The 16,691-nt window shown below is 41.7% G+C and overlaps 1 protein-coding gene across 4 annotated transcripts in view; it reads left to right on the plus strand.

The window, feature by feature from the left end:
* The window catches only part of LOC133477108 (microtubule-associated serine/threonine-protein kinase 1-like), a 59,976-nt gene that overhangs the window by 13,520 nt on the left and 29,765 nt on the right, over window positions 1-16,691 (plus strand). For 3 of the 4 annotated variants that reach the window (XM_061771482.1, XM_061771484.1, XM_061771483.1), the window contains exon 3: window positions 15,991-16,079. In XM_061771482.1, coding sequence (XP_061627466.1) covers window positions 15,991-16,079 — 89 coding nt within the window. Of the gene's footprint in view, window positions 1-1,691; window positions 1,955-15,990; window positions 16,080-16,691 lie in introns of those variants that run through there. The other variant, XM_061771485.1, reaches the window with a different exon arrangement.

Here is a 16,691-nt window from a genome sequence, read left to right on the forward strand (position 1 = left end):
AAATGATTCATACTGAGAAAACGAAATGACATTTTTGACATTTGAATCTCCTGGTGTGAAATGGCACCATAAAAAAAAAAAAAAAAAAAATCTTATGATGAACTTCATGATCCAATGAACCCAAAGTTGAACGTTTTGGCCATATTCCCTAATTTTGTTCCATGTTTGGTGGAAACACAAAACCGCTCATCACCAAAAGAACGCCGTAGCTGCCGTTAAGCACGGTGCTGCCGGCAGCATCATGCTTTTTCGCACTGTTCTTCTCAAACTGGAACGAGGGATGAAGTCAAGGTGGAGTGAATTCCAAGTAGCAGCCAGTGATAGCGAAAGAAAGCTTCAGGTTTCTGCTGGAAAAAAAAAAAAAAAAGTAAATAAAAGCTTTGTTAGAGTTAACGTTTGAACTTTATTTCGGGTTAATAACAGTCCCTTTAATTGGTGGCAGTCGTGTGCTGACTCCCCTTTTTGAGTTTAAGTGTGATGATGATGATGTCCTACGCCCTTGGTTATCAGAGGGTGTGCACACTTGTGCAACCACATCTTCCCCTGTTGAATTTTTTTTTTTTTTATTGAGTTCAGGTATTAATGGTGGAAAAAGCTTTGGAATGATTTATCTTTCTCTCATTTTTCAATATAAGAAAACCCCAGGATTTGAACAGGGGTGTGTAAACAACCGTTTCCACTCACATTCACACCTACGGACAATTTAGTCTTCAATTGACCCGTGCGAGCGCGGGGAAACGTGCCAACTCCCCTCAAGGCCGGAGCCGAGATTCAAACCCCAAACCAGATCTGTGAGACAGATAAATATTTACTGTACATTAGAATACTTTTCTTTTTTCGTATGCCTTAAAATTCTGGGCATGTCTCCAAAATGTTTTTTGTTGTATATTATTTTCTTTTCATTCATTTTACAAAAAGGCTTTCTTTGTTATAACTGATATTTCATGTGATGATAATAATAATACTTTCCAGGCGCACTCAAAGACGCTTTACAATTGAAGGCATTATTCATTCAGTCCACAGTCACACCCTGGTGACGGTAAGCTACTTGTGTAGCCACAGCCGCCCTTGAAGGGTGGCTGCCATTCTGCGCCTACGGCCCCTCCGACCTTCACCAAGCATCAAACCGCGTGCGACGAAATGCGGTCGAGCGACTCTGCGATTGCGGGGCGTACGCCCCAGAAATGGCTTCAAATGAAATGTCAGATTCATAAGATCTATTCATTCACAAATAGGACTATAATCACATTGTGATAGTAGAATACGTCAGGCTACACGAACAATTTGTCTTATTCATTCGTGTTCAATTCATCTTGTTGCTAATGAGTAAAATATTGACGCCCACCAGGCGTTTCAGTCATTAAAAAAAAAAGTGCCACCCTGCTTTTCTAGTGCCAGCAAGTCAAATTGTACAAAATAACACATGCGCCCCCGCTGAACCCCCTCGCCCACACCCCACCACCACCACCCGCCCTGCCCGCCCCGCGCTGTCTGTCCTCAAATTAGTCTCCGCTCGGCTGCTCCGTCATGTCTCCATCGCCTCCCTCTCTCTCTCTCTCACTCTCTCTCTCTCGCATCCTCACGTCTCACTCTCTCATCTCGTCGATGGTGTTTGGACCCCCCTCCCTTACTCCCTTGCCGCCCTCTCCCTTCTCCGTCTGTCGATCTGCCCCCCACACACACACTCCCTTTGCTCATCTCCTCCTGGCTTAGCACACACAATCCTTCTCTGGTCCTAAGAGGGGATGCAGCCCTCGCGCTCTTAACTCTTGTCTCTTGCCCGACTCACATCTCTGCATCTCCCACTTGCGATGTGTGTGTGTTGAATTGTCTTGTGGGTTCTAGCGGGGACCTCTTGGCGGCCTGTGTGTGTGTGTGTTTGGAGGCTGACCTGAGCTCATGTTCACCTGCCGACAGCCTCTGCTGCTAGCGACATGTTTCGACGCACAAAAAGGTAACGAACGACGTATCTGTTCTTTGCCTCCCTCTCGTTAGCATTTAGCTTGCTGTATGAACTGTGTGTGTGTGTGGGAGCGTGTGTGGGGGGGTGAGGGTATTTTCGGGCGATATTTCCATTGTCCCTGCCAGCTATCGTGCAGTCTCACAGTTGTCTCCATATAGCTCCAGCAATATGCTGTGTGTGTGTGTGTGTGTGTGTTTGTTTTGACATGCCCAGTTGCACATGTCTCTGTGTGATAAATATATTACCTTACATATATAATAATGTCCGTACTGTACCTATACAATAATGACAATTTGAATGCATCATGGACAAGGTGTCCTCATGTTTCTACGCGTGTAGGTTTTAAATAAAGGACCGCATATGATCGATGATCCTTTTAGACGTCAAAGCCCACCACACTGATAAAACTTGGTTTAAAAAAAACAAGGAGACAGTCATGAAATGAGGAACGTGTGACTTAATTGTAGTAAAATTATCTGCCAATAGAACAGGAAAATTTGACTAAAACAAGGAAACATACAGTAGCTAGCCTTACGAATGTCTTCAATTAACCTAGCATGCATGTTTTTGGGATGTGGGAGGAAACCTGAGTGCCCGGAGAAAACCCACCCAGGCACGGGGAGAACATGGAAACTCCACACAGGCGGGGCCGGGGCTTGAACACTGGTCCTCAGAACTGTGAGGCAGATGTGCTAACCAGTCAACCACCGTGCCGGCAGTTCTAACCAAAAATCTAAAAAGATGCTTGAAGCAAGTGAAATTCTCTTCTGAAATATGTTTGCTAACAATTTTACCTTGATCAAGCAATATTTAATCTTGGTTCGATTTTAGTTTTTGCATTGATAGGGATGGGGTTTAGGTTCAAGGTCAAAGTTCACATCTTGCTTGCGGTTGTGCTGTTCAAGGGGCGCGGCCAAGATGGGTAACTTGGTCAAGAAAGTGTACCCACCCAAACGGGAAGGTGTGTTTGCTTTGGGTATTGCTCGTCGGCACATGAGCGCTATGGCCAAAGCTATGCTCGCGTTTGTGCGAGTGCGAGAGCGCGAGTTAGCTTCATGAAGTGAAGGCATTCTTGACAGCGTCCTGGGAGTGCCTGTGTCGCCGAGAGCCAACAGTGTGCAGTGCAGCGTTGAGAGTGCCGTCTGCCTGGCACCATTCCTGGCTTTTTTTCCCTCTCCCTCGACGCCACACGCTATTTTCTTCCTCCTTCTCCCCGTGTCTCTATTGTTGTTATCTTTCATTTCTGTCCCTCAAGTCCACCATCTGTCACCTATCTTTGCGTTTCCTCGCCTCTCTTTTGGATGATGCGTTTGCTAGAGAAGGTCTACTTTGTGTGTTCCTTGTGGAGTGCTAACCATCTCAAAAGGGATATTATTCTTTATTACACAAAGCATCCAGTTCATTGGGAACGGCTGCACAACATAAAGCGGGCTACTCACATGCTGTTTTTTTTTTTTTTTATCTTCTTAACCCATTTTTAAAATGCGAGAGGCCTCACACATGACAAGGATAAAATGGTCACGTGGATGACCAACACAGCACACTGCATGCATAAAATACAGTAACACATATGCTAATTGTTAGCCCGTGTGACTATGGACTTTCCCATTGGATTTCAGCATCAAGGTAGCAGACGCTTTGTGGTGGCTCGGTGGTCTGACTCAAAGAGTTGTGCCAAGTAAATCAGCCTTTATAAAGACAACACGATTTGATTTTCATTCATGCTATCAGAGCGGTATTTGTTTTACTTCTACTTACTTCTCTTCTCGTTACTACTTCTTCGTACTTCTTATTCTGGTTACAGTTAACGGTGGTGTAGAACTGCATCATACTGGGAGCTGTTTTCGATATTTACCTTATTTACCTACAGAATATTAGAAACACTTCTCAGCATAATGCAGTACAGTTCTGCACCAGCACAGTCATGTTAATATTATTGTAGTATCTTCAGTGTTGCATTAAAGCCATTAATGACAGACTGACAGTGTATTCAAAACAGAGCATTATTACAAGGCTTTACACGGTCCGGATTTTTGGGGCCGATCACCGATCAGCGAGTTTAAAAAAACGATAACCGATCACCGATCTGATCACATGATGGAGGAATGTGTCTATTTAAATGACCTGTTCAGTTACTGTATATACTTGTGTACTTAACTGCTCAAAAAATTATATTTAGAAATAATGTGTCTTTGTGCCCTGCGATTGGCTGGCAACCAGTTCAGGGTGTACCCCGCCTCCTGCCCGATGACAGCTGGGATAGGCTCCAGCACGCCCTCGACCCTAGTGAGGAGAAGCGGCTCAGAAAATGGATGGATGGATGTATCTTTGTTGCTCTATTTATACCAGTGAGGCATAGTGACAGACATAACAAATGAATGCTCTTCTATTAGATGGCAGGAAGTAAATGCAGTAATTAATGTATCCACTGTTTGTGACATTTTTGTTTGTTGGTGTGCCGTGAGATTTTTCAATTGTAAAATATGTTCCTTGGCTCCATAAAGGTTGGAAATCACTGCTCTAGTCAGGTCGTGTATTCTAATCAGTCAGGTCAAACCAACATTACATGACAGAAATAATGGGTGCTAACTTACTGTAATTAAATTAATTTATTTTTAATTAAATGACTTCACCCACACCGAAACTTTAGAGCATGATTCGACAGAACGGCGTTTACATCCAACTGTTCGTGCTAGCACTAGCTTGCTAGGCTACATACCGTTTTGTTGCCTGCTTGCTCGTATTCAAAGTACGTGAACATACCTCAAGCGAGCCTTGAACGAACGTCCTCTCCTGTCCTGAGCACCGGTGACCACCAACACACGTTTTTCCCCATTTTGTTCTTAGAAACACACGGCGCGATTCATTATTGTTGTCGTCGCCATGGTAACGAGTGTATCCGGTCACATTTGCGTTGACACGATGAAGCCCAGTGATCGTAAAAAAATGGGACGCGGTGGTATCGGAATACAAGATTTTATTGCAGTCGTCTGACGTAGTGCAATCGTGAAAGAGAAAACTTGTCTTGTAGTCTGATCGGGCATTACGTGTTGCCTGTCTCAGACGTGTCGTCTTGTTCCACACCGCTGACGTTTTTTTTTGTTTTTTTTTTTGTAATAACTTTATTGGCCGTCAGATATTTACAGGACTACACTAAAAGAAAAGCGACAAGGCTAAAAATAAACTAGCTTTTGGATTCAAATATACTGTGCACGATGGCGACGCGGAGTAAATGTCTTTTTGCGGAGACGATCAATGATGTCATTGATCGGATCGGGGAATTATGACATTAAAGCCAATCAACCGATCAGCTAATTATTGGCCAATACCGATAAGGCCGATAAAATCGGTGTAAATTCTAATTATTACATTTGTAAAGTTTTTAAAAAAAATTATTTTATGTCATAAGATTGTTCAGGTGTACCTAATGTTGTGGCTAGTGACTGTCTATGCAAGAAGAAAGTAAATCAATCAATCAAACGGTCACTCAAATTAAAAAGTATAATTGGAACCTAATTATTTTGTTGAAAAACAAAAAATTTGAGGAAGTAGTGAGCTACATTATTTTCCCTATGATGGTATGATATTCAAAAGACTCTTGGAACATATACAATATTATACTTTATGTACAGATTTTCAGTGGGTCACATAGTGGGTTTTTGTGTTCCCTTGCATTTGAGTCAAAGTGCATTTTAGTGTTTTTTTTTTATTTTTTAAATGCAGCGCTTAGGTGTACCTAAAGTTGTGGCCACGGAGTGTGTAAATAATAATGTTCCTGTTGAGCTGCTTACGCTCCTCAAGTGAACACATCACGGAGAAGAGATGAGAGGTAATGGAAAGATGGCCGACAGATGGTGGACTTCAGGGGCAGAAATGTAGAGGAGAGGAAACAACAATGCGAGCGTTAGGGAGCAGGCTAAAGTAGAGGGGGGGGGGGGGGGGGATGAGTCGCAATGTGGAGGAAAAATGAGGAACGCAGCCCTCTGCCCATCTTATGCTGCTAAATAAAGGCTTTTATTAGCAAATTCAAATATGCACTTGCCGACAATAATGGAAGAGATGAAATGATGATTCAGTTCTTGCAAATCATCGTGCGTGTGTGCGCGCCTGCATGAAATTCCACGCTAGTCTCGTAGCTGCCAAGACATTGCGAAGCTAGACCAAATTGTCTCGTCACCCTGCTTGAAAGGGGATTAACACAGTCAATAGGGTTCACCACCGGACCACCGCCAATGTCTGCACAAAATAAAATCTCATCTGATTCCGTTTTATGGCTGCTCACATATTTTAGTTTGGGCCAACATTGCCGTCCTTAAAGAGCCTAATAAGGACGTTTTCCTGGCTGCCGCTGGGATAATGTGGCGTGCACACTGCCAAACACGCTTTAGCTAAAAGGAAGACCGTAAAGAAGAGCAAACAACAGAGAGGGAGAGAGAGCACGAGAGGTAGCAAAAGACAAGAGTGAGGCGGAATGAAAGGCGCTGCCCGAGGTTAAATGTACCCGGGACGATAGCCTTCAAGTCTTTCAGTCTTTCTGCTCGTTTGGCTGAATCCTAACCACGTCCATCATCTTATTCTCATCCATTTTGAAGGTGCTTTACATGCTGAGCCAATATCATAAGGAGATGTGGATCACGTGGCGTACAAAGACATTTGTGATCACAATTGGCACACACCAATGCTCTGGTTGTGTGTGAAAGGACATTTTTTGTTATTGTGGGTAGCAGTGTTGGGAAGTAACAAAGTACAAATATGCACATTGCTATTGTGATTTTTCAGGAATCTCTACTTGGGTATTTATTTTTGGGACATTTTTTTCTTATACGCCCGGTATTTGAAACCCAGTGGTGCCTTGAGATACGACTAATTTGTTCCAGTTTTTGTCACACTTACTCATTCAATTCAATGTACATTGTGCTGGTTATTTTGGTGTGTGCGCCTTGGCCACTTGGGGGCAGTATAAAGGCCAATTCATACTTCAGATTTACTTTGCTGCCTGAATGCATCAGTTGTCTTCTGAACTTCAACTTAAGTACTGAGTGCAAGTCCTCTTTCCCCCTCTGCAGTGCAACATACAGTACATTATGATGACATTATGATGTTGTTTATCGTGGTGGTTCCCAACCACTGTTAAATGTGCCGCGAGAGATCATCAGGTCTGGATTTGCACTTCATGGTTCCAACGTTTGCGATTTTGCTCTCAAGTGGCACAACTGGGATACACGTCATGGTAGTGATAAGAGGGGGGAAAAAAACAAAACACATGGATATCGTAAGATCGGAATCTGGCCTCTTCCAAATGTGGCTCATAATCGAATCCGTATCGGATATCTGCCAACGTAAGCGCACAGATCGGCTATACCGTCAATCAAATAAAAGTTATCGATGCCCAAACAACATAAATAAACACATTAAAAACCACCCGCTATAAATCTGAACTACAGCATCAGCATAGCCATAAACCATTGATTCTTAAACATTTTACCAACTCCAAAAATACTCGGGCCTCCAAGTGCCACCGTAATGCCAAGGTTACCCCCATTTGAATCAGTCGGGGTCAGCGTTTTATATTTGTATTATTATGTATTATTGTTTACATGTGCTAAACGCTGTTGACGCCTGTGGAGTTACTTACATGCATGCGGAAATAGACATCGGATATCGGCATTAAATCGGAATTGGGCACTTGGGCCTACGTTGTAATTCTCATTAGCTGCAATTAAAAACCTTTAGCTCTCGGCTTCCATCTGCAAATTTGATCTTTGCTCCAGTTAGGATTAGTTCAGTGGAAGTATGTTCGTATTTTTTTTGGGGGGGGGGGGGGGGGCGAGGGCGTTGCTGTTTAGTTTAAGTCCATTAATATATTGACGTTAATTGTCATGCCGGCCGCCAACATCACTAGGATTGACTTTGCTCGATCGTCCGAATTTGAACGATGGAGTACCTGGAGTTTTTTTTTTTGTCTGCAAAATGACCCCGCACGTGCGTATATACCGTACATCTCTTCTGTTTGTAATGCAAAACTAACGCATACGGCGTATGTCATTGGCACGCAAATTACAGTCGGTTGTGTGCAGTCTCTTAAAAAAAAAAAAAAAAAAAAAAAAGAAGCTGCAGTGATGCAGCCAAGTGCAGCATTAAACATGGAAACTTCTTTCCGTCTTCCGCTCGTGTTGTTTGTACCTTGACAGCACCATCTGTTGTTGACTGGTGTTCCGGCTGACCCCAACCATCACGCGCGCTGTTTCTCTTTGATAGTTTCACGCAGAGACACGTGCCATGCAGATGCCGCTTTCAGCCGGTACGCTGAATTATTCATTCATGTGGAATTTGGGCAACTTGATACTTGTCATGTTCTGTGTTTTTATAGTGTGTAAGGTTTTTTTTTTTATTAATGAATTTAATTTTATTTTTTTACTTGTTAAGTAAACTGTTCACATCATCGTATATCAGCACCAGACACTCCATTATGTACACATGCAGAATTGAATGAGATTGAATACAAAAGCATTCTGCCTTTAGACAGATACAAAGCTACATAATGTACACTACCATTCAAAGGTTTGTCAGATAGAAATGTCCTTATTTTTGAAAGAAAAGCTGTTGTCCCCCCCACCACATTAACAATGTCTACTGTATTTGTGATTAATGTAATGTTATTTTCATTGGGGATAAAAAACTGCTTTTCCTTTCAAAGATAAGGACATTTTGAAGTGACCCCTAACTTTGAAACAGTAGTATAGTATTAATTCTTGTTTCCTATTATATTGAATCACATTGTGTTTATTATTGTGGTGTCACTACAAAACTGGGAGCTCTTTCTTTTACATTTTGTCACTTGCTTGAAGCTATTTTTTTTTTAAACAAATGGTCCAGTGCAACCATTACAAACACATGTTTTAAAATTAGCTTTTTCTACATTATATGTAATTTTTTTTTTTTTTTTATGCAGCTGAACATCCACTTGACCAAATAGACGAATGAACTGCAGTGGAAATTGTGTACAATTGCAGCCACAGCTGTGGCTGTTGCATATTAGCGAGAGGAGAGACTGATTGGGGACCAGCACGATGGTCGAGAGAGCCTCTGAAGGGGTACCATTTCATGATTTTTTATTTCCGCCCCACTTCCCAAACCCGTAAACATGCACTCACCTTTAAGAGGGTCCTAAGGGACTGACAGGCAGAGAGCGAGGCAAAAAAAGTGACGTCACCTGACAGGAAGTGTGCTTGGATAGATCGATGGCGTAACCGTCAGCAAGTGTGTGTTGCCCTCTGCGCCCTGTGAGTCAGCAGACCATCAGCTTAGTGGCGTGACTCTTTCCATTTCCTTTCAGGGTCTTAATCCACTTGAATTTGCCGGTTATGTCCAGTCCTAATTTACATTGTAGTTCCTTCTCATTTTCACTTTGATTTTCTCTTCTGAAAGTGACAAACATAGTCTCTAATGACTCGCACGTGGAATCATAATGTCCATGAGGGCTTGGCGATATGGCTGTAAAATAAAAATCTCCTGATTTATTTATTTATTTTTTTCACCCCCCAAAAAAAATCTAATTTACAATTTTAATCTATTTTTCTTGTTGTTTTTGTTTTCTCCTTTGCTTATAGAAAAAGCAAATGTCAATGATGGTATTCAAAACAAGTTTAGCTTTTTCCCCTTCAAAGATTTTCTTTATTTCTCCTGATACTAAAAAAGTTTATTTCCAGCAATTTCCGCTGTGTGGAATTGATTGTTAACAAATTAGCCGCAACAAGCAGAGGTGCTAATGATACAGTCTCAGCTCGTGCCGAGCGATGCGTGGGAAGTTCAAGCGCAGCTGTGACTCTGGCTTGCAGCATTCTGCATACATCATAAAACCTCGGCTTTACAGTGCGTGTTGTGGTCAAAGCATATCGTGGTACGTGACAGTACAGTAACCCCCAGCATATCTGCAGTAAACTATTCCTTGCCTTAATATGAATTGGTGTAAAGGAGGTATGTGGAAGACCAGCTTTGTTTCTCAGGGAGGAACTACATTTAGCCTGGGTTGTTAGTGGAAGTTACAGGGAGTCTTGGCCGCATGTGCTTTCAGGCATATTTTTTGTTACTCTCACGCCCGACGATGGCGCAGAAGGGATAGTAATTGGTGTCAAAGAAGTATGTTGAAGTGATACATCTTGTTTAATATTTTTTTTTGTCAGGGAGCAGCTAAGTTTAGCCTGGGTTGTTAGTGGAAGTTTCAGAGTTTTCACCGTGCATATGTTTTTGCTCTGCTAAAACCAAATCATCTGTAAGGCATTTATTTTAAGGGTCATGTAAGATGAGTTTGAACTGATACTTAATTGGTTTTGGATCACAGTTTGTCGTCAATTAGGGTTTAAACTATTCGTAGAGGCAATTTTAAAAAATGTACTATGTAGGGAGGTGTGTCAATTACTCGCAGTTTTTCGCTATCCGCAGGGCTTGGTCCCTATCCCCCGCGATTACTGTGAAGGTAAATAGAGCAATCGAGTATCATCATTCATTTTAGTGGAGGAATATAAAAATTTTGCATATCACACTGGCAGCAAAATTCGGGCACGGTGTCTATTTGCGGGCAGTCCGCTATTTGAGAAAATCCGGTATACTGGAATTATTTTGGGTCAATATAACACAGTTAATGTGGCTGTGTGTGTTTTTTTTTTTTTTTTTTACCGCCCATTGTACATTGGCGGTCACGTCTGTCGGAGACACCAGTGCCCCTGCGCCAGCGCGGTGCCCGCAGGGAGGTAATTGGTCGTCAAAGCTTCTGCACGAATCATTAGCGCAGATTTAATCGCTGACCTTCCTACCGCACGTTAGCCGCAGCATTAACCTGGCCGCTGGATTGGGGGCAGTGAGTCACAATTAAGGCTGTCACATTATTACGTATTTGTTTGTGTTGCTGTTGCCTTTGTTGTCGTTTTTGTTTACTCACGGTTACTGTTGGAAAAAACAACAACAACATTAATTTAGACCCATATCCCTGGTTACCGGGTACCCAGTCTTGGAAAAAAAATGAAATACATAAATATATCTCATCTGTTTGGCAGTTAGGTAATCATAGCCAGTTTTTCAATGGAACTCACTCATTCGTTATTTTTGGCTTTTACTGATTGAGTCATCTCATTGGCTCAATTTCATACAAGTGCAGCTCAATAAATTAGAATATCACAGAAATGTTCATTTATTTCAGTAGCTCATTTCAACTCAAACTCACATTTTACATAGAGCCATTACACAGGGAAGCACACTACTCAAGGCCAATCCGACCTAAATTTGTTTAAGTTTATTCAGTAATATTCTGGAGTTTGTGAATTTTGGGTTTTTCTCGATTTGAAGCTATAATCATCAAATTCATATAAAAATAACATTTTGAAATATTTTACTCTGTCATGAACCTTTTTTTTTCTTTTTTTTAAGTTACTATTGAAATAAATGAAAATTTTGAGCTGCACTTATTATCGGTTATTCACTTACCCCTCATTACACAATCGCAATCACGATGTCTTTATTTTTATTGTTTATTTTTACAGGCACAATACCCAATTAAAACAAATTGGAACAAAGTTAGCAAAAAGCTAATTTGCATCTGTTGTCTCTGGACAGGAAGACAAAATACAAACAAACAAAATCAATCCACCAAATGTAATAAATTACACCACCGCATCATGATAAGTAAATTACAACCCAAATTCCAATGAAGTTGGGACGTTGTGTTAAACATAAATAAAAACAGAATACAATGATTTGCAAATCATATTCGACCTATATTTAATTGAATACGCTACAAAAACATTTAAGATATTTAAACTCATAAACTTGATTGTTTTTAGCAAATACTCATTCACTTAGAATTTTATGGCTGCAACACGTTCCAAAAAAGCTGGGACAGGTGGCAAAAAAGACTGAGAAAGTTGAGGAATGCTCATCAAACACGTGTTCGGAACATCCCACAGGTGAACAGGCTCATTGGGAACAGGTGGCTGCCATGATTGGGTAGAAAAGGAGCTTCCCTGAATTGCTCAGTCATTCACAAGCAAAGATGGGGCAAGGTTCACCTCTTTGTGAACAAGTGCGTGAGAAAATAGTCCAACAGTTTAAAGACAATGTTCCTCAACGTACAATTGCAAGGAATTTAGGGATTTCATCATCTACGCTCCATAATATCATCAAAAGGTTCAGAGAATCTGGAGAAATCACTGCATGTAAGCGGCAAGGCCCAAAACCAACATTGAATGCCCGTGACCTTCGAAAAGAACCATCCGGACTGTTATGGACGCAAAGTTCAAAAGCCAGCATCTGTGATGGTATGGGGCTTTGTTCGTGCCAATGGGATGGGTAACTTACACATCTGTGAAGGCACCATTAATGCTGAAAGGTACATACAGGTTTTGGAGAAACATATGCTGCCATCCAAGCGACGTCTTTTTCAAGGACGCCCCTGCTTATTTCAGCAAGACAATGCCAAATCACATTCTGTACGTGTTACAACAGCGTGGCTTCGTAGTAAAAGAGTGCGGGTACTAGACTGGCCTGCCTGCACTCCAGATCTGTCTCCCATTGAAAATGTGGGGCGCATTATGAAGCGTAAAATATGACAACGGAGACCCCGGACTGTTGACCGGCTGAAGCTGTACATCAAGCAAGAATGGGAAATAATTCCACCTACAAAGCTTCAACAATTAGCGTCCTCAGTTCCCAAACGTTTATTGAATGTTGTTAAAAGAAAAGGTGATGTAACACAGTGCAATTGGAACGTGTTGCAACCATAAAATTCTAAGTGAATGATTATTTGCTAAAAACAATCAAGTTTATCAGTTTGAACATTAAATATCTTGTCTTTGTCGTGTATTCAATTATATATAGGTCGAACATGATTTGCAAATCATTGTCTTCTTTTTTTATTTATGTTTAACACAAAGTCCCAACTTCACCGAAATTGGGGTTGTAAGTAATGTTTCGAGAATTGCACAAAATACACATTGATGATGACAATTTTGCCCTAACTTTACCAAAGTTTGGAGTTGGTTGAAAAACTACAAAGCTCGCCTATGTACTTATTTTTTATAACTCGCATATATTTTAATTACTTACTTACTCACTTTAATTACACATTTCCATATTTCCAAGATAACTCAATTAATTTTCTTCCTCATTCTGTAAATTGCTTAGGCTGTATCTTAATCACTTATTGCATTGCTAATAATTACTTAGTCATGTACCAACCTATCATTAAAATATGAACTTCCATACATGGCGGCCATGCCATAACACCGCCTCCGCCGTGTGTGACACATGATGTGGTATGCTTTGGATCATGAGCTGTTGCATTACGTGCCTTTTCTCTTCCTATCGCTCTGATACACATAGACCTTCTATTGTTTTGTTTTTTGTTTTTTTCAAATTGTATCGCTCGTTTGTGTGAGCAGCGGGTTTTTAGCTGCACGATCAGTCGTACTACATCTGCCGTTGCTCCTCATCTTCCATCTCGGTCAATTCATGACACATAAAGAAAAATGTGTTCTGGATGAGCTTAATGTGAATGATGTGTGAATTGGTTTGCATGATGCGAAAACATCCATTTCCCTCACAAGGGTCGCCGGGGGTGCTGTAGCCCATCCCAGCTCAAAATTATTCTCTAGCATTTTAGACAAAAGTGAAAACATCGATGACCTCGAGGGGGCATTCAAGGATTGGACACGAAGACATGTTTTTTAACCGACAAGATTGGAGAAAAAACTTTGTTGGCCCTCAGACCGTTACAGTGCTGCGCCACAGGACACGTGACAAGGCTAAAAATAAACTAGCTTTTGGATTCATACGCAACGGCGACACGGAGTTAAATGTCTTGTGCGGAGCCGATCGATGACGTCATTGATCGGATCGGCGAATTGTGACATGAAAGCCGATCAGCCGATCAGCATAAAATGCAAATTATCGGCCGATACCGATCACACCGATCAGATCGGCGTAAAGTCTAATTTAAATACACTAACAATAACTGTTTTGTTGTCTAGTTTTGAATGTGTACGTAGTTCCCAACGTTGCTAAAACAGGCTGCCGACGGACATTGTGTTTGCATCCGCTTGTATCTTCTTGACTTTTAAATGGATGTTTTGTCATGAACCTTTTGACGCGCAGTCCCGCAAAGCTGCTTTTGTGTCACCTTCACTGGGACGTTTCCCGCTGTGGCTCCACTGAATGTTAGCGTTAAGGGCGAGACCAGCACTTCCAAAAGGGTGGAATAAGTCGTTACTGCCTCAATGTTTCTTTCTTTTTCTCCTTCCTTTGTTTGTGTACTTAATCCACCGAAAGTCAACAATATTATGAGATTCAAAATATCCTTTGAGTGTGTGCCTATGCGCATGTTTGTAACCCACATCTGGCACATTATATATAGACTAAAGCGGAGTTTCAAACCAGCATCCCACTTAATTTAACCTTTAATTTTGCGGCTTGTGCTGGGATATTGTACAAAATGCTGTCCTTTTATTGATAAGTGTTTGGCAAAGCAGTGGCTTCTCGAGACTTTTGATTCCATGGCAAGAGAAGATTGCTTTACACAAGATGGCTTCCATTCTTTTGCTGTCGTTCGTACACTTTCCCGACCTTTCCAAAGGTTTCCCAACCTCTACTGAGCCAAGTATGTATTTTACATCTCATGGCAAAAAAAAATCGCACACAAAAGGTATATACTGTACCTGATATTAAAGTAATGATGATATGGTCTCACTTTACTATATGTAAACCTCGTGACATCAACCTGTCCACGTTGTAATGAGTCACAGCCACTTGTTGATTCCTGTGTGGGCCTCCTTTAGACAAGATGATTGATGAATCAGCAGTAAAGAATACACAGGACACTCAAGCCTGACTTGTGCGCGCTCCAGTGGTTCAGCCTTTCAATGTCAGCGAATGTAAATGCGCATTTATGAGATGTGAAGGTGAAGTATGGAGTGGAATGAAAAATAATTGCGTGTTTGTATCGATAGCAATACTACCATTTTTTTTGGGTCTTCGTCTAGCTCCCCATCCTCCGCTTCCGCTGGCATCCTCTGGAGCCAGCGACACCGCATCCAGCTCGCCCATCTCGAGCTAATGCATTTCCCCTAAATATTTCAATATGCCGCTCCTCCGTTCTGCAAGTCGGAACACGTGCTCCCTTGCCCAGAGCCGCAGAGGCGTACCGCCGCTAAGATAAAATCCCGTTTGGGGTTTTGATGTCTCGCTGCGCTACAGCAAACCAGACTGAGAAAGAAGGAGAGATAAAGGAGGAGAAAGTGCGGGAGGGCTTCCAGACAGTGGGATACACATCACAAAGATACAGACTTTGTGTCTTGTTTGAGATAGATTAAGAAATGTGTGGTTTATTGCTCTTCCCAAAACAGCCATGGAGCAGGAGTCATTGAAAGAATTAGTACTTCAAACTTTCCCTGTTACGTGTATTCATAACATATAATGTATATAATATAATGGCCGAGCCACCAAGCATAGCTTCCTGAAAAATTGCGTCAGACAATCAGGAGCAGAAAGTCTTTATTTCCTCACCACGACATGTCAACGTTTATCATACACGATAATTGATTCATCCATAAAGGGTCGGATTAGTAACGGCGGTATGGAGTAAATATTCATCCGCAGGACCCAAAATATATTTAAGAAAAATTGCTTGGCAGAAGGAAATAGCCAAGGACAAGTGCTATGGAAAATGGATGGATAGATTGGATTATTACCCTCCTTAAACTGTGGTTTCGGTGTGGAAGGACTCGAAATGAATGGTCAGACGCGCCCACGCCGAGAAAGTCTTCTGCTGTTGGATTATTTTCTTGCATTCTCACCTCCTGTGACAGCCACGTTTGCCAATACTCTCATTATATGGTGCAAATCACGACAAAAGCAGAGCAAAATGTGGTTTACTTGTCGATAACATCGTGTTATGTTTTCACCTGAGCACACGTGTAAGTATTCTCATGTTAATGGATTTGAACACAGCAATTACCGATGGCTCGCGATTTGTGTTCCAGCTGCAGAACGAGCAACAGGAAAAGTCTCATCCTGACCAGCACGTCCCCCACCCTGCCCAGGCCTCACTCCCCACTGCCTGGACACATTGGTCAGTTTCCAAAAGGAGAACAACGTCGTGTGTATTGTTGAGGTTTCATGGTGCCACTTAAGTAGGCGACCTTATTAGGTCACCACGGCAACATCAGTGATACTGTTGTCCTGGTTACGAGCCGTTTTTTTTTTTTAAACTACAATTACAGAATACGGCAATCTATCGCATTCACAAATAAGCACAAAAACGTTTGATATTTGCAAAAGATGTTCTTTGGGATCACACAGTAGTTTGCCACAGGTCGTTGACGCTTTTGACTACCTCTTACCTCTTTTGACTACATGCAGTTAGACAAACTGTGTAACAAGCAATTTGTTTGGGGTCTCCAGAGATTCAGTTCGCACTTCACTCTGTCAAATTGAGCTTTCCTCGTGGAAGCTGTCAACATATTCGAAGTCAGGCTTTACCTCAGCTTCTACCTGATAGGTTCATGCACTTGGAATAAGACTTTTATATTTGCCGAGAGAGTGCCAGACGGCTCCCTCGGGTGCTGCAGGGTGGATCAAACTTGGTGAAAGTAAGAAAGTCAGATCAGGCCAATTCTTGAAATCATTTTCTGCTTTTTAAAAAAAATGGAAATACCAAACATGACTGGCTAGATGCACAAAC

The sequence above is a fragment of the Phyllopteryx taeniolatus genome, chromosome 4 (genome assembly GCF_024500385.1).
Source record: "Phyllopteryx taeniolatus isolate TA_2022b chromosome 4, UOR_Ptae_1.2, whole genome shotgun sequence".
Classification (NCBI taxonomy): Eukaryota; Metazoa; Chordata; class Actinopteri; order Syngnathiformes; family Syngnathidae; genus Phyllopteryx; species Phyllopteryx taeniolatus.